Source organism: Zalophus californianus, chromosome 4, assembly GCF_009762305.2.
Source record: "Zalophus californianus isolate mZalCal1 chromosome 4, mZalCal1.pri.v2, whole genome shotgun sequence".
NCBI classification, from domain to species: Eukaryota; Metazoa; Chordata; class Mammalia; order Carnivora; family Otariidae; genus Zalophus; species Zalophus californianus.
Window position 1 is genome coordinate 106041471 of NC_045598.1, and position 18539 is coordinate 106060009.

General features: G+C 47.6%; 1 protein-coding gene across 2 annotated transcripts; it reads right to left on the minus strand.

The window, feature by feature from the left end:
• Nucleotides 1-677: 677 nt before the first annotated feature.
• S100A10 (S100 calcium binding protein A10) lies at nucleotides 678-11418 on the minus strand. Of its 2 annotated transcripts, none has more exons than XM_027583251.2 (3): nucleotides 11042-11170; nucleotides 3776-3928; nucleotides 678-1108 (listed from the first exon to the last, which is right to left on the minus strand). In XM_027583251.2, the coding sequence occupies exons 2-3, from the start codon at nucleotides 3905-3907 to the stop codon at nucleotides 947-949; spliced, it is 294 nt and encodes a 97-aa protein (XP_027439052.1). In that variant the 5' UTR covers nucleotides 3908-3928; nucleotides 11042-11170; the 3' UTR covers nucleotides 678-946. The 2 variants fall into 2 exon arrangements, with proteins under 2 accessions (XP_027439052.1, XP_027439044.1); XM_027583243.2 differs by lacking the exon at nucleotides 11042-11170 and adding an exon at nucleotides 11303-11418 and having other exon boundaries at nucleotides 702-1108.
• Nucleotides 11419-18539: the final 7121 nt, after the last annotated feature.

Consider the following 18539-nt stretch of genomic DNA (forward strand, 5'->3'; position numbering starts at 1 on the left):
GTTTCCATCTTCACTGACCTATTTAATTGGAACAATTTCATGTGCCAATTCATACATCATCTCTCCATAAAAACAGAGTATAGCATATATAGCACATAATGCACATATGCTGAAGCTTGCAATAGGCACAGTCAGGGCTGGGAGAAACATCTTGCTGTTTTTTAAGACATGAGTACTGGCACTTCATTTTCAACAGAAAAGGACTACGCCATTCTGTAAGTTGTGCTAGCCTATTTCCTGCCATCTCAATCCAGTCATGACATCTCGTGACAACTCAACATATGTTAGTGTGTTGTTGTTACTGAAGCATCACACCAGACTCTGTTTTTTGATCGGTTGTCTTATGGACTTATTTTTACCTGAGACTGCCAAAACTTTGCAATGAAAATTGGACTCTGACATCTCAGGCATTCAAAGTACTTGTTGGAAAGGCTGTGACTTAACTAGACAAGACAGGGCTCAGTAATGGTAAAATTAGGATATGTTCTAGAAGTGCCTACTCTTAATCCTTGGAGTTTTGGTCCTTCAGCTAGACACAGCTGCAAGGGTGGATCAATCAGGGAAGTCAGACTCCAAGCCTGAAAGGAGAGCGCTTTCCCATTTTGCCCACTCTGCAGTGCGCCGGCTGCCCAAGGGCACGCAGGCTCTTCAGGAAAGAAGCAGGGACGAAGCATTTCTGAAGAAGGAACAAACATTCCATCTCAAGTGAGGAACTGAAGAAGGAATTTGTTTATTGAGGGTAAGGGTGCAAGCAATATAAAAATCAAAAGCTTATCTGACTTTTCTTTCTCTGCTTCTCAAATGGGGGTTGGATTTTATTTGTACATTTTCTGAGGGTCCCGATCTGCTCATGGAATCCTTTATACAGGGGGAAGCTGTGGGACAGATTCCTAGAGATCCTTCGGGAGAACTCTCATTGGGCGGGCGGGAGTGTTGCTCATGTTGCCTACTTCTTTCCCTTCTGCTTCATGTGTATTACAAAATAGTCATTGCATGCGATGGTGAGCCCAGCAATTAGCGAGAAGAAGCTCTGGAAGCCCACTTTGCCGTCTCGGCACTGGTCCAGGTCCTTCATTATTTTGTCCACGGCCAGAGGGTCTTTTTGATTCTAAAAAAAGAACAAAGGCAAGAAATATCGGTCAGTGGTTACTGTGACAAGCTTCTCTGATTTGCCCTGTTGACAACCATTAAAATAATCTTCCAATTATCTGAACTCTTGTTTTAGGTTGTAAGTGATCTTTGGAGGTCACCTAAATGTATTTTTCTGCCTTGAAGGAGCATTTCAGTAAATTTGTATTATTAAGCTAGGAAAGAGGTTTCCGTGGTATCCTTTCATATAACTACAGGGATCTTAGGAACTGCCTACTTCAAGGAAGAGGAGATTCATGTCAGAGAAGCTAGATCAGGCCTCCTAATTCTCAGTCCACCACATTTGCCACTGTGAATCTGGCATGACCTCTGACCTGCTCTGCTTCTAGTTCAGTCGTTTCCACAATTTTCGAAATCACAGGATTCTGCCTAAGAACCCCCCTAAACTCCCCATTTTTTTTTGCAGTGTCAGCCTACATTCTCTTAACAAGTGCTTGTTTCTGATAACGTGGTCAAATCCTTGAAAAGGGAAACTCTGTAAGAAAAGATCGCGTTAAGATAATTTAGGGAGTAAGTTTCAGATCACTCCTGTTCCTAGTGAGGATAGTTAGAAGTGGGAAGCGTGGCTGCTCCTACAGGGGCCAGACCATCAACCAGGGAGGGAGATGTGGCCCTCTGGAGGTGTTAAGGTGTTCAGGGAAAGTCTCCATACTTCCACTGGTTGTGTACATGAGTGAGGGAACTCACGCCCAGCGTCTCAGGCATGCTGGATCTTTCCACCCTGCACCCAGAGACCCCCTAGGCTAAAGTAGCAGCATTTCCCAGTTGAGGACTGAAAACTCCGTCCTAAGCCATCAACTGCAACTCACTCTGTGGGGCTGCGTCCACTTCGGGCGGGTTTCAGTTAATTCTCGCTTCACCCCTGGCTTCCTGGCTGTGGTCAGAAGGAGTGAAATTTGGATGACACAGGGGTCAACTTTAGAAACAAAATGCTGTCAGAGCAGCAGGTGTGGATGTGCCTGGAATTAGGACCCATGCCTGGAGTAAATGACACCACCATGTTCGGTCCTCCGTATTCCATACACCCTTCATGTTTCTCATGCTGCAACACCTTCAGGGGGAAAGGGTCTGGGTCTCACATGATGTTCATCCTCACTTCGCATTTTATGCAGGGTTTAGTACGCGGAGAATGCCTTTGTGTGATGGGCAGGCTTATAATGAACCCGCATTTTATGCTTGCGGGGAAGGATCACAGAAAGCGGAAGTGTGGAGGTAATCGTGTCCAGCCCTCTCATTTACAGGGGCAGGAACCGAGGCCCAGACACCAAAGCCACCTGCCCAGTGTTAGGACAAAACCAGATCTTCTAACTCCTGGTCTGGGGCTGTTATTAGAGGATGTACAAAAGCAGAACAACAGCGTATTCTGCCCCCTTCTGGGCTAGCATTGTGGTAAGTGAAGCTGTGAGACGGCAGCTGGGCTACTGGTCTCTGTTTACTTAACTGGTGGTCATGACGTGTAATTAAGCGTACTGTAAAACCCCGTCTTTACGGAGTCAGGAGGCAGGGACCTGACGAATGTGCTAACCACCAGGCAGATGACAAGACACAGGACCCAGCCCTTTACCACCATCTCCCTTCACCCGTTAGAGGCTAATGCAGTTTTCTACTGCACACACAGTAATGATCCTTTCTTCCTTCCTTCCCTTTCCTTTTTTTTTTTTTAGATTTTATTTATTTATTTGACAGAGACAGCACGCACAAGCAGGCAGAGCTGCAGGCAGAGGGAGAAGGAGAAGCAGGAGCCCCGCTGAGCAGGGAGCCCGACATGGGGCTCGATCCCAGGACCCCAGGATCATGACCTGAGCCGCAGACAGCCACTTCACTCACTGAGCCACCCAGGCGCCCCAGTAACGATCCTTTCAAATGATCATAGAGTAGTGGCAGGGAGAGAGGGGCTTGCATTTCACACTAGAATTTTGTCAGGCAACATTTCCCCTTCGGTTAAATACCACAACCATGTCTTGAGGGCCTACCATGTAAAAGGACGACTGTGCCTTGAGGCCTAATGTCTTGAGTGAGGTGTCTGAGCTGATGGCAGAGTCCTCTCCTAGTTGTGATGGGCCCCTCAGTCTGTGGGACTCAAGCTGTGTTCCTGTGCTCTCATAGCATTTTCCATGCGGAAAGCAGTGATTTCTGGAGTCATGACTGGCTCTCATTCAGCAGATGCTCGACATTGTTTCTTTATAGATTAGAGCAGGACACATATTTTTAAAAAGGCTTTATCTGAAGTGACTTAGGAAAAGATGCAAATTGCTCAGTGGATGTGACCAGAATGTGGCATCTCCAATGCCAGGTTTAGGACCTGAGGTGGCCACTTCCTGATGACTCTCCGGTGAAAGGCCTTTTTTCTCCATCTCTGTCTCAATGGACGTCTTGTAGTTATATGTGTGCAGCCTTATTTCACCTCCAAATCATAAGCTCCTCGAGGGACTGTGTCTTCTCCACGTTCTGCTTCCCCTCCTATATCTAACAGTAGGCACTCAATAATATTTAATAAATAAAGGAACAAAGACACCTTTCTACTAGTGGCCTCCACAGGGAAGGGATGGAAAGAGGAAGGAAAAGCCACCAGGGCTAGAAACACTGGTGTTCATGTCTGGTTCTTTCTGGGCCTTTCAGCACTTACTTCCAAAAATCCAGGGAACTCCTTTTCCATGAGTACTCTCAGGTCCTCCTTTGTTAAGTAGCCTTTATCCCCAGCAAACTTGTGAAACGTGAACATCATGGTTTCCATGGCATGTTCCATTTGAGATGGCATTTTGGTGAGGTCTGTTGAAACCTTTTAAAAGATGTAAAGAAAGAGTTTACATGAACTTTTAAGCCACACGTATTGTCAGTCTTCTGTGGGTAACTGGAAGGAAAGTCATTAGGTCACCCATGTGACCCTTTCTGGCTTTAACATTCAATGAATCTAAGGCCCAGTTCATCCCAGGTGTTGGGCCTCCTGCTGATGGAAATGGGCACCTCAGGTACTGATGCTCTGAATGAGGAATTTGTCTAGTTGTCCACTAATTCAGCATAAATCACCTAATGAGGAATAAAAACTCTAATCATTTAGAAAAGCAAGGTCAGTGTCCCTCCTTTTAACTGACAAAGCATCTACTGAAAGAGCAGAGGTTTCATCTTTTCTCTTGGCACTGGTACATGGGACTCTTAGATATGCCTGAATACCAACAACCCACACCGTCAAGCCTGGTTAATATTGAAAACTTCAACCCTCCAAGCTTAACTAGGAAACCTGATTCAGTATAAGTTTTTTAGAAATCTGCTAACAGGGCCCCTAGGTGGCACAGTTGGCTGAGTATCCGACTCTTGGTTTTGGCTCAGGTTGTGATCTCGGGGTCGTGAGATCGAGCCCTGCTCAGTGCGGAGTCTTCTTTTTATTTTATTTTTTTTTAAAGATTTTATTTATTTATTTGAGAGAGAGAGAGGGAGAGAGAGAGAGAGCACAGGCTGGGGGAGCAGCAGAGGGAGAGGGAAAAGCAGGCTTCCCGCTGAGCAGGGAGCCCAATGTGGGATCATGACCTGAGCCGAAGGCAGACACTTAACTGACTGAGCCACCCAGGCGCCCCAGCGCGGTGTCTTCTTAGCATTCCCTCTCCCTCCCCTTGCAATGCACCTGCCCCCACCCCCGCCACCATGCATATGCTCTCTCTCTCTTAAAAAAAAAAAAAAGAAATCTGCTTACAAATGAATTTTGTCTGCTGGGTGTGTATTCTTTACTAAAGATCTGAACTTGTTATTGCTTGCAATACAGACATTTGCATCTCTGGTAGTAAAGTGCAGTTTCTCAAAGCTACCCAAAGCTTATTATCTAGTTTCTTGAAAAGGAACAAGTAACAGTATATCCCTAACTCCTTTGGGGACCTAGTTTTTGGCAGGAAGCACAGAAGAGCCACTCTGAGTCTGGGGCACAGTGGGAGAGCAAGAACTTTCCATCAGAAAATGTTTAAAAGGAGGGAAAGGAAACATGTCAGACCATTATATTCAGATATAATGATCTGCGGGCGTATGCCCCATCAAGACCCAGTGCCTGGTATTTAATAGAAGCTCGGTGGATTCTGGCTTAATTGGAAGGAATGCTTTGGCCAGAACAGAGTAGTTTTGGCTGACATCACTTAAGATCACACTAGTGGATAGAAAACAGGTGAACCTAAATGGAGACTGTAGTATACCACTCCAAAAACAAACAACAACAAAAAAACAAAAAAGCTCCAAAAGGGAAGCCTGGGTGGCTCAGTCAGTTAAGCAGCTGCCTTCTGCTCAGGTCATGATCCCAGGGTCCTGGGATGGAGCTCTGAATAGGGCTCCCTACTCAGTGGGGAGTCTGCTTCTCCCTCTCCCTCTTGCTGCTCCCCCTGCTTGCGCTCTCGCTCTCTCATTCTATCAAATAAATAAAATCTTAAAAAAAAAAAAAGCCCCCAAAACCCCACGTCACAGGAACAGGTTTTGAGCACAGGTTGACCGAGAGGCCTGCACCTTCCCTGGCTGAAGAGTGCCCAAAGAAACCAGAAACATGATTTCGGTCTGGTTCCTGCTGCCGGCCGATCTCTGTTCAACACAGATTTCTAAAGGCTATCTTTTACGGAAGAGAAGGTGGAGTTAGTTGGTGACCATGGGGATTGAGCAATTACACTTATGAACTGTAAATTCTACCCCCTAATCCCCAGAAAAGTGCAGGAACCAGCATGCCAAAGAATGTGCTACTCTAGAGAATGCTACACGCCAGACTCTGGTATGATTCATCTGAAAGGCAGTTCTCTTGGAGAGATCAGCAAATTAATGCTTCAAGGTCCACTGTGAGATGAATTCCAGGGGAGCCACACCCTTTTCCCTCCCTTCCTTCCTACACAGCCCCTGTGGTTGTTGATGGCAACCCACGGCGCTTAGATGGAGTTGCTCTTGCCTGGATTGTTCTGGAAGTCCAGCAATTTAAGAGAACTGAGCCGAATGAGTCACCTACGGGAGAAAGATATGGGATCCCACCCCAGTTCTGAAATCACTCAGGAAAAGACTCAGTGACCAGAAGTATAAAAAAACCTGTGTCTAAGCTCAGAGCAGTGGGGTACTTCACAACTGATTCCCAAAGATGCCAAAATTGGTACTGGCTGCCAGACACCCAGTTCACCTTCTGCACAGAGCAGAGCAGGGGGAAAGTGCACTGCAAAGCCAGAGAACTAAGAAAGGGGACACAGCACGGTAAGGACCCCTACAATGGAAGAACAGGCTAATTTAGGAACTTCTAAGAGATATAAGTTGCAAGCAGGAGACTTGGCCACCCTTGAATATGTTCTTCAAGAGAGTGAGGCCAGTCTAACCCACATTCGCTCAGGTCTTGGGTCACTCCAGTCCTACCCCTCCTTGTCCACATTCATTATGAAGTATTCCTCTCTGAAGCCACATGCCTGCCCCACTGGGTCCCCCATCTCCCCCTTACCGTTTTATTTAAGAAATGGTCAGTAAGTACAGTAGCCAGCTGACTCCCTATTTGTCAGGTAGACCTTTTAAAATAAGAATGCAGAAAAGTGGGCGCCTGGGTGGCTCAGTCGTTAAGTGTCTGCCTTTTGCTCAGGTCATGATTCCGGGGTCCTGGGATTGAGCCCCGCATCGGGCTCCCTGCTCCGCGGGAAGCCTGCTTCTCCCTCTCCCTCTGCTTCTCCCCCTGCTTGTGTTCCCTCTCTCTCTCTCTCTCTGTCAAATAAATAAATAAAATCTTAAAAAAAAAAGAAAATGCAGAACAGTGACTAGCCAGGAGTTCTTAGAGGTGAATAGCTTTGAAAACCAGAGGAGATGCCCACAGTCTCATCAGGAACCGGTGCCCAGAGAGCACCGAGCACAGCTATGAGCAAATTATTCTGTTTGGAAGGAGGAGCCAGTGCACTGGTTTTAAAGTAAGATGAAGGAAAAGGGAGAAAAGTTGTGATTAGAACTGTTCTCTTAGCTAGTGGATGAGTCACGGAGCTTGTTCCCCAAGTGCAGCTCTTTGCCCCAGAGTCAGCGGCCCTCCCCTCTTGGGTGGGGCAGGCTGCAGGGCTGACCATTGGTAGCCAGAGTATCAAGTTCAGGGACCTGAATCTGGCGCTTCCATCCCTCCAATCCTGTGACACGCTCTGCTCCATTTTTGCTGGGGTGCCTTGGGCCTGGGGCTGAGAGGTGGCAGCATCCTCTCTGTACCCAGGACAACCCAGTCCTGCACCTGAAACACTCCATCCATTTACTCTTGCAGCTGTCTGTCTCTCTCTCAGATTTAAGATCCTCTAGGTTAAAAACTGTGAATTGTTCTATCTATGAACCACACAATAAGCATTTGCTAAATGAGCGAATAAATAAATCAGACAAGCTCCTTGGCAGGACCTGAAGTGCAGGTGTGACCACCCAGGTCTGGACTGAAAACCTTGTAGTTCAGAGCTCAGCAGAAGGATGTGAAGCTGGGAAGAGCTGGGGAAGGGGCCCACAGGGGCTGCCTGTAAATGGAACAGTAGGGTACAGAGGAAAGCACATTCCATGAGTGCAGGAAAAAAACATGTCCTGCTAAACAGGTCTGGCCGGACCCTGAACATGACTTCTCTTTCTCTTCTCACTCCTGCTGTTTTCTTGTATTTTGGTTCTCACTGTGAGCTCCACAGGCTGTAACTACCTCATCGTTCTTTCATTTTTTTATTGAGTCATTTTATTCCAATGTCTGTGTATCCTCCCTACCTGCTTGCCTGGGTAAGAGGTCTTTAAGATGGAGGCTCAGAACTCTTATAGTCTTTCTCCGTGTAGTTTTCTCTACAGAAAAGAATCTTGGACTCCACAAATTTAGTCACAGTGGTGGGAATTAAATTTTTCATTTCTGGTCCTCCTACCCTGAGCACCTGCTGTGCACATCCCTGATGTGAGGCTGGTGCATGCGCACGCACACACTCTTTCTCTCTCTCCATGGTGCTTGCTTTTGAGGAGTTCACCAGCTAATGGCATACTGTTTAAAAATATATCCCGAATTCTAGCTAATTGTGTTTCTGATTCTTTCCCCACTAGATTGTGGGTTCCTTGAGCACCCTGCCCTCCCACAGCCTGCTCAATGAAGTGGTGAGAATCAAAGTGACAATAATGTACATTTTGATTCTCCTGGGAGTAGCAGGGAGCAGGAGGCCTCCTTAGAGAAGTGTCTGCTCCTGAGCAGTCCCAGATGTTTGCTCTGGACCCATGCCCAGATCCAGACCGTAATTTCAAAAAGGACACTTTTAAAGAGCAAGAAGGTCTGATTTACTTTGCTCTTCTGTGTCTTGTCTATACCCTAGTTTTCTTACGGCCCACCCAGAATATAATTGGCAGGGGGTCAGTCAAAACATCTGTTATTTAAAAATGTTTGAGGTTTCCTTCCTTTTGCTTTGGAGATTTTGAAAAGAAAAAAGCAAAAAGCTTTTTTTTTTTTTTAATTGAACACAGAAGGTATTTTTGAATTTGATCCCTAAAGAGAATTCAGAAAAAATGAATTGAGGCAATGGATCTGGATCCAGGCTGTCTCTCCCACCTCTCCCCAAACATAAAACTTGCTCACCAAAAAAGTGGGCAGCAAAGAAAAAGCTCCAGATGCAATGCAATAGGAAGAAAGAACTCAGAAGCCTTCTCTACCCCCAAGGGAGCACATCCACATTTCCTTGAAGAGTTGTCAGACATCAGCCGGAACTGGCAAAGAGTAGCCATTGCGACAACTGCTAGTAAATCCATTGGTGGGTTGGGTGGTAGTTACTTAGTGAAGGGGTAGGAAGTGCTGAAGATTGTCAAAAACATAAAATTTTTTTTTTGCTTCTGATGTGAGATTTCTAAATTGTTGAGTCCCCAGGAAAATGAACAGCTTAAGAAAGATGCTAAAACTTCATTCCAGCTTTCCCAGCACTCAGAGTTCTAATTTATATATCATAAGCCTGAAAAGATTCCATTGTTTCCCTCAACTTTGAAATCCTGGGCTGTATCCAAGGGCATACCAAGTGGGTAGTACTCTAAAAAAGCCACATTTTTGGAACTCTCATTGGAAAGCAGGGAGGCACCCAGTCTCAGCCCCACCCAGCCCAAGGCCTGACTTCACTGGGGTGGCTGCTTTAGGGACTGGTCAAAGGCCAGACACGGGAGGAAAAAGGCCCATCTCACGTTGTTTGCAAGAAAAGCCAGGGAAGAGCATCACCTAGAAATCAGTGTACTTTATGGCCAGTACACCCTCAAGAAGACTTGAAGAACTGAATAAGAAACTTCAAATGGTGGGTCAAGGACAATGATGAAGAAAGTAGCTTCTGGCTGTCAAGGAAAGCATATACGCCACGGAGGAGAGACAAACAGAAACAGGACAGGAATCTGTGGGGGCCGGGCTGATGAAGAAATTTCACATGAGTTACATGAACTCATTTCTGCCCCAGCCTCTGGTATTATCCTTTGCAATTGGCTTGCATGTTGGAGGCAAAGATCATTGTCAGGGTGTTTCCATGAGCCTGGCCTCACCTGAAGCGCAGGATATAAAGATCCACTGCAGCAGTTTGGAAACTCAAGCTGCAGTGGGGTGGGGGTGAGGGTGGAAACCTGCAGCAACTGCTAAAAACGTCAACAGGAAGAGCTATCTCACACCTAAAGCTGAGGCAGCCTGCCAGCAGGCACCCGCGCCAATCCCCCAACAGTGTTGCGTCTCACCATGGCCCTGCCAATTCAGTTGCTGCCCTCACCCACAGTTCAGTCAAGAAACCTCTCCTTCAGATAGCTGGCCAGTCCCGGTGACTCACTTCCTCTTGGAAAATGCCCTCTGAGATGGCACAGTTCCCCTTCTCCTTCAGGGAGTGTTCTGTCGGAACCATCTGCAGAGAGTATTTGGAACCACTGGGGCCACACCCACATGGTCTCACAGCTGAGTCACGGGCCTGCACTAGGAGAATCTGGGAGCCCTTTGTGCTGGCCAGGCCCTGCACGATGCTCCCAGCTCCCCTTGGGAGGGAAGGAGGGGTGGGCTTGATGTATCTCAGGGTCTGGCCTAGGGCTCTGCTCTGCCTATCTTAGCTGCTCGGCTTTCATAGGCTTTCCTCACCAGCCCCACCCACCCAACTTGGTGGAGTCAATTAGCTGGAGTCTAACTGGACAGTAAGCAGTGTCCAGGCTTGGAGAAAGCCGCATTCCTTTGGCTAAGCTCAAGTTGTGTGACCCGGTACCAACGGCAAGTCTGTCTGTCTCATTGCACGGGGCCAGGTTAATCTGGGTTGGGAGGTCTTTCGTCAAGGCTGCTCTTCCCCTCTGTATAGTTCCACTTGTTTAATGAAGATCGTAAGAAGGGAATCCTTTCGGGAGGGAAATCCCGTCCTATATTCCCCTCTCCGCCACCGCCGGCTAGCCGAGCTTTATAAAGAAAACAAACACACCTACACACAAATAACAGGTAGCCCAACCTGAAGCATCTGGGCGAGGGACTGAGCAGTGCCCTTGAGGAAGGGAGTCCGCCAGCTGCAACCCGTCCAGCTCGGGCCCTCCAGCTCACACACATCTGCGGGAGGTCAGCCCGCAGCCGGAGCCCACAAAAAACAGGCCAGCCAGGAAGGGGCGAGAAGCGGGGCTTCGGATAACTCGGGGGACTAGTGGAAAAGTAGGAAAAGTGGGAGTAAGGAGAAACGGAAAGGGAGGAGAGAGCAGAGGCTCCGAGGCGCCGACACCGCGGTCCTGGAATAAAGGACGAGCGCCCCTCCTCCAGTCCGCGAGGATCAAGGGCAGGGGCGCTGCCCGCCTCGCCCGGGTGTGGCCCAGGGCGCTGAGAAGTGGACACCCAGCAGTCCCCTGCGCCCGGAACAACCGCGCGAAGCCCGGGCAGCCGATGGGGGGCTTCCCCGGGCGCCGGTCGGGGCTGGGGAGCGGCCGGGGAGCGGCGGGCGGAACTCACCTTGGCCCGAGGCGCTGCTGGGACGATTTGCTGGCTGGGACGCACGGCCAGTGAGCGGAGCGCGGCGGGCTGGAAGCCTTAGTACGCGGAGGGGGTGGGGGAGGGGGGAGGGGGAGGCAGGAGGAGCCTGGGCCGGTGTCCGCGCCGCGCTCACCCCACCCCTTCCCCCGCCCTCCTCTTCCTGTCCCCCCGCCACGCCGGGCGCAGGCACACACCCTCCCGGCCGTGCTGCCGCGCCCGGACCTCCCCACCCGCTCTCACCTCGCCCGAGAGCATTCTTGTGACCATCAATTCCTACTCGAGGGCCCTCGGATATTTCAGGACATCCCCACCCTGGGCCGTGCCCTTCCTCTCAGGTTTGGTTTTAGAGAGTGAGCGCGCCAGGAAATCAAAGAATCCAGCCGTTCTGCGGGTGGGGCGCGCTGGCCCAGAACCAGATGTAGGCGGCTCTTCGGTAACCTGCAGGGCTAGGACTAGACGGTACCGCAGGGAGGGAGGGCACGTGGTGTTCTAACGACCGCCAAAGCGTCGTATTCTCAGATTAGGTCCAGGACGTGAGTCCGGAGGGTCTTCGTGGCCTGTGCCCGTCAGCCTACGCCTGGGGGAGAAGCCCTGCCTGTGCTTGCCCGGCGGGGGTGAGGGGGGCTTGGAGGGTGCTGTTGGCTAGTCGGCTCCCACATGAACCCTTTGTTGAACAAGGGATTGACCCCTCAGTGTGTATGGCTCCACGTGGTGGACAGTGCAGCTTCAGTTGTGGTTGACGTCGTTAAGACCAAAGTTCCTAAGCCTCCTTTTTGTCCTGTAATTGGCCTGTTTGGTTCTCGAAGCCCTGTAGGAGAAATTTCTGGAAGAAATTTAGAGAAAACCTAAGTGTTTCTAGTGGATGCACAGTGTTTCCCTCCTCCCCCCATTTATTTTAACTGCTGTTTAGGGTTAAATGCAAACTACTAGCAGTTGGTGCAAAAGGGCCCAGTCCCAAGTCCTGGGTTTTCCTTTGTTCCCAGGGGAGGTCCTGGGAGGAGTGGAGTGAGTGATCCTAAAGGAATGAGCAGACTGGGGGAATCCTCCAAGTGCTACCATGTGACTAATCTTGCCTCTTGCTAGGAAAACCCAATTTGGGTTTCAATTCTCACTCACGCTGGGTTCCTGCAACCCTGGTGGTGACTGTTCAGGGGGTAGTTCTTAAAAATCTTGCCATATGCTTCCCAAGGTTTTCCCAGGCCCCAGGTTATAGTCAAGAGTGGAGAAAATCCTGGATCCCGTTAGTCCCAGGGAAGATGCAGCTGGTTTTAGAATGAGAACACCTGAGTTTGTATACTCTCACTTACTTGATTTCTTCATTTGATCCACAAACCTTTATGAATGCTCAGTATATGTGGCAGGCCCTGGGCATTCAGTTTCTTCCCTCATAGAGCTTCCAATCTAGTTGGAAGATGGAAAAGCAAACAATTAAAATCCGGTGCCCCCAGTGAATGGTAGAGGACACTAGGGGATACTTCGAGAATGTTGACTCCAAGTGGTCACAGAACAATTCCTGGAGGAGGCAACATTTGGTCGATGTTTTAAAAATAACAATGATACTTATTGTGACTTTTAAATCTGATTATAAAACAGGTTGTATTCTTATTATAGGTTTGGAAAATATACCAATGTATGGAAAAGAAAATACAATTATTTGTAAACCTATGAACCAAAGATAAACATTTCTGTGTTTTCTAGTCTTTTTATACATCTATTATATATATGTGTGTGTGTGTTTGTGTGTATACGTGCACGCACTTACACACGCGCACGTATTTGTAATTTGGGGATTTGGGGGGACAGGGGGATTTTAAAAAATTGAACCCAGAGGGCATTCTCAAATTTGGTCCCTAAAGCAAATTCAGAAAAAATGAATTAAGGCAATGGATCTGGATCCAGGCTGTCTCTCCCACCTCTCCCCAAACATAAAACTTGCTCACCAAAAAAGTGGGCAGCAAAGAAAAAGCTCCACATGCAATGCAATAGGAAGAAAGAACTCAGAAGCCTTCTCTACCCCCAAGGGAGCACATCCACGTTTCCTTGAAGAGTTGTCAGACATCAGCTGGAACTGGCAAAGAGTAGCCATTGCGACAACTGCTAGTAAATCCATTGGTGGGTTGGGTGGTAGTTACTTAGTGAAGGGGTAGGAAGTGCTGAAGATTGTCAAAAATATAAAACATTTTTTTTTGCTTTTGATGTGAGATTTCTAAATAATTGTGATCACACTGATTATAGAATTGTGTGTTCTATTTTTGTTCCATAATACTTTATCTTTTTGCTTTCTTTCTTTCTTTCTTTCTTTCTTTCTCTTTTTTTCTCTCTCTTTTTTCTTTTTACTATTTTCTGTCATTAAATATTTGTCAAGAACATGCTCATTCATTCACTCATTCTTTTTTTTTTTTCCCCCTATTCAACTACACTGTAGCTTCTCTGCTCTCTTCTCCTGGTTGCTGGTGCCAGACTCTGAGGCCGCCCAGGTCCTAGTAGCTGTGGCTCCAAAGACGGAGGGAACTGGGTTTCTGAAACCCTGTTAAGTGCTGAGGATGCAGTGGTGAAAGTGGTCAGTAGGATGGCCGCTATCTCTGCCTTTGTGCAGCTTTTTATGATTTTGTACTGGTAGGTCCATAAAGTCCCATGTATCTGCCATGCTTATTAAAATCTCCCTCTAGAAGAGGTTGTACCAGGCAGTTCTTTCTTTTTTTTTTTTCTTTTTAAAGATTTTGTTTATCTGACAGAAAGAGAGAGAGCACATAAGCAGGGGGAGCGGCAGGCAGAGGGAGAGGGAGAAGCAGGCTCCCCACTGAGCAGAGAGCCTAACACAGGGCTCTATCCCAGGACCCTGGGATCATGACCTGAGCCAAAGGCAGACGCTTAACCAACTGAGCCACCCAGGCGCCCCTAGGCAGTTCTTTCTTGAGAAAGTAGTCATGCCTTGTAGACCACGTGCATACAGTGGAGCCAACTCTGTTTCCTTAGTGACAACCAATCAGATCAGGCAGCAGTGCCTGAGCCAGAGTTGCCCAGCAAGGATGGTAGAGTAGCAGGGGGAAGGGGAGCTGTGCAGAAAGAAACAGAATGGCTCTGTGAAAAATCAATAAAAGAAAATCTTGTTTAAAGTGGAGTCAGGAAGGGGGAGCTCTCATGCCCTAGCGCTCCTCAATTGCAGACCCAAAAGGAAGACAGGGACCTTGCAGGTGGATGCTACTTTACTATCCAGACGGGAGGGAGGAAGGCTTTCTAGCACAGTCCAGCCAATGAGAGACTGTCACAATTCAGCCAATGAAAAGCCACTACCCTTCACATTCCCAGTTTACTTGAATGGACTTGATGTTTATAATAGTGCCTGTGAACTTCCAATTTCCTCTATAAAAGAGCAGTCCTCCTTTGTTCTCCTGACTTGCCTACGTTTGCTTGTCCCAGTTTGTAATTCTCTGCTATTCCCAAATAAGCCCGTATTAGCTGGTAAAATAACTGGCAGTTTTATTGTTTAGAGTAACAGCCATCCAAGGAATGGGAACAGAGACCTGACTCAGTGTGGTCCCTGGAGTGAAGAGAAGGCAATGTTGAAGCTCTCCACCAGGTCTATGGTATGTTCTAGTACACTAAATGCTAGGAGCGGGGGACATTGTTCCACTACTGAGACAGCATTGTGAGTTGTCCCTCTTCTTTCTCAGGGTGGACACAAAACCCATTACCCGGTGGTTCTTAACTTTTTGGGGTTTGTAGCTGCAGCCCAGAGGGCGGCCTGTTTACCAGAAATGTGTGCTCTTCCCATCAGAGTGGACAGGAGTACTCAGCCAGAATTAGGATCCCAGCACCTCTTGCACTTAGGTGGGACTCTGACCAGGCACCCGCTGAATGGAACTGGGAGTGATGTGTCACTTGCAGACCAAATTGGTTAAGAGGTGACTTTACCACATTTTTTCTTTCCCTCTGCTAGATACTGAGGCTTTAGGGTTGGAAGAATCACAGCTGAAGGAGCCCGAGTTACTGAATCACGAGTGGAGGAAAACCACCTGCTAATTAGGCACAGCTTCGTTGGAACAGTTAAGTGGGTGAGATAGAAAACTGGAATTTGGGGGTTTACTTGTTACAGCATAACCCTAACAGATAGAATGGCATTCTTTTGAGTGCTAGAAATTTTGGCAGCACACTCAGAAAGATTAAGTGGTGCACATAAGAGTTACACTATTATGCTGATCACACATCAGCGCTGTGGCATGTTCGAGAACCAGCTTTTGTCCCCGAGACTCTGTTGGAGCCTCACGAGGCACAGTCCTCCCAGGTCTGGTAAATACGTACACCTTTTTGTTTCTTCATGTGTATCAAGTTGCGCCTGTAGCACACAGAAACTGTGTGCAGCCTAGCTCCACATTCTGTTCGCCCAGAAACTGTGTTATTGGTGTGAATCATAGTTGTAGCAAAAGAACGTTTCATCTGTCAGTGAGGGAGCCCTGAGGAGTCACCGCAATCCTCCATGGCACTTCAGTGGAAAACCACAGATGTATGGTTGCCTGGTCAAGACGAGTTGCTGGCAATCCAGAAAACAAAACAAAACAACAAACCCCCCAGTGTGGGACACCCTAAACAGGGAAATGTAATTTATTAAACCTTTTCCATATTTTTTGAATATTTAGGTTGTTACTGCCATATATAATGATATACAATAGGACTACCTTTGAATAAACATCTTTGCCCACCTGTTTATTGTCTTGGGATTGACAAGTCGGGCTTCGATTGTGTGGGGGCAGACAAGAGGGAAAAGCATGTGCCAGAGCATGGAATTGTGGAGTAGTGCTTCTGTCCCAGGAATTGCTCCAGTCCTGAGAGGAAGTGCCTTTCCTGGGGCACCTGAGATACTCTTCTAAGGAGCTTTGAGCTTGTTTTTGGAGGTAACAGGGAGTCACTGAAGAATGTTCAAGGAGTGTGAGTGGCTACCCCCTTACCAGCTGCCAGGCTCTGGGCAGTCATCACACCACTGTGAACTAGAGTCTCCTTCTGGGTAAAATAGGGAGAGACACCGATCTTCTGGGGTGACAGAAAAAAATGAAGCAGTGAGTGACCATGAAGGCACCAGCTCTGCCCAGCAGGCAGCGGGTTCTGCACAGCGGATCCAGCTTCTGTGTGGTCCCTCCCTCTGTGAAGCAGAAGCTCTAGGGAGGCCAAGCAGGGCTCAAGGTCTGTAGTGTGTGGTTGGTGGGCAAACGCCTTTGAGCGTCTTCCCTCCAGGGCACCGGAGGGTTCCATAGAGCCTGTCTTTGCTGTGCTAACTTACCTCGTGGGGCAGCAAAAGCTGAAGGACTGTAGCTTGCCTATCTTCTTCCCTCCCTTCCTTCCTTTTAAACACAGAACTCTTAGTTGGGGGTTGGAAACTACCTGCTTCTTCTGTAGGTGAGCTGCAAATTCTAATGATTATAATCTATCAGATATTCACTGAGTGCCTTCTTCTTTTTTTTTTTTTTTTAACTTAGCACCTTCCAATACCTGGTATGGTCTGGGTACTGTGGCTATGTCAATGACCAAGATAGACAAATTTCTGAGGCCTTACATTCTAGTGGGAAAGACAAACAAAATACAAGTAAAGGAGAAAGCTAAACTAATATAAAAATTGTGGTAGGTTGTAATGAGGGCCATGATGGGAAAAGCAAGAGTCCGAATGAGAGAAAAATTGAAGAGGACATGTTTTAGGTAAAAAGTCAGGGAAGAGGGAAGCCTGGGTGGCTCAGTGGGTTAAGCGTTTGCCTTCAGCTCAGGTCATGATGCCATGACCCTGGGATGGAGTCCCTCATCGGGCTCCTTGCTCGGTGGGGAGCCTGCTTCTCCCTCTGCCTGGCGCTCCCCCTGCTTGTGCTCTCTCTCTCTCTGACAAATAAATAAAATCTTGAAAAAAAAAGTCATGGAAGAGTACACTGAAGACTTAGAGGAAGACGAGGAACCAGGGTTGCACATAGAGCAGGGGCTAGGAGGAAGCTTTCCCTGTGGAGGGAAAAGCAAGTGCAGAGCCTGGGAGGTGGGCAGGGGAAGTGAGCCTGCAGCATGGTGCAGAGCAGAGGGGAGGGTGACAGGACATGAGGTAGAAGGCACAATTTGCTAGGTCTTAGCATGGTGGTTAAGAGCACAGCCTTGTCAATCCTATTTTCTGTGCCTCTCATTAGCCACCTAAGCTTTCCAAATTTTAGTTTTCTCATTTGGAAAAGGGACTTGATCTTAGTACCTGGCTCACAGGGATGTTGCGAATATAAATGAGAAAATGCATGTAAATGCTTAGCTGAGTGCCTGGCACGTAGGAAGTGCCACACTCATGTTAATCATAATTATTATTAAATGGAGGGTAGGTTGGAGTGGGATGGGCCTGTATTGAATCCTGGCTCTGCTGCAGGATTGTTTTGTGCCATGGGCAGGTATGTCTCTTTGCCTTCTGTTCTTCATCTAAGAACAGAATTTTAATTCCTTAAATTTCTGTCCTGGGGAGTAATTGTTATGGGAATTATATGAGGTGATTTATGTGCAGCCATCCTGATGGTAGGAACCAACCCCTCAAGGCCTCATAATTATTATTATTTTTTTAAAGATTTTATTTATTTGAAAGAGAGAGCGAGCAAGCACAGAGGGAGAGGGAGAAGCAGACTCCCTGTTGAGCAGAGAGCTGGACACGGGGCTCCATCCCAGGACCTCGAGATCATGACCTGAGCCGAAGGCAGACGCTTAATCCACTGAGCCACCCAGGTGCTCCAGGTCTTATAATTATTTAAAAATATTTTCCAGGAGGGGTGACCTGGTGGCTCAGTCGTTAAACGTCTGCCTTTGGCTCAGGTCATGATCCCGGGGTCCTGGGATCGAGCCCCACGTTGGGCTCCCTGCTTGGCGGGAGGCCTGCTTCTCCCTCTCCCACTCCCCCTGTTTGTGTTCCCTTTCTTGCTGTGTCTGTCTCTGTCAAATAAATAAATAAATAAAATCTTAAAAAAATTTTTTTCCCCTGGATATTACAGCCTCTTAGTAAACACTCCAAAAGAGACAATCAAAACCTAAATGAAAATCTGTTATAAGTTTGTGAATTGGGCACCTGGGTGGCACCATCGGTTAGGCATCTGAGTCTTGGTTTAGGCTCAGGTGATCTCAGGGTCATGATATCAGGGTCGTGAGATCGAGCCCCAAGTCAGGCTCTGGGCTCAGTGCAGAGTCTGTTTAAGATTCTCTCTCTCTCTCTCCCCTTCTCCCCCTCCTTCTCTCTCTCTCTTTCTCTATCTCAAATAAATAAAAAAATCTCAAAACAAAACAAAACAAAAGCTTGTGAATCTACTTGTGTTATGGGTTGGGGTGGACAACAAAGAAAAATCTGGGAATTTTAGCTTTCCTTTTCCATTTTTCTCGACACGAGAGACCCTGATTTCCCTGGTCTCTTGCAAGGAGGAAGAAGAAAAGACCCTGAACTTTGAGTTAAGTAATAGAACACCAGCTTGTCTGAACCCCAAGAATG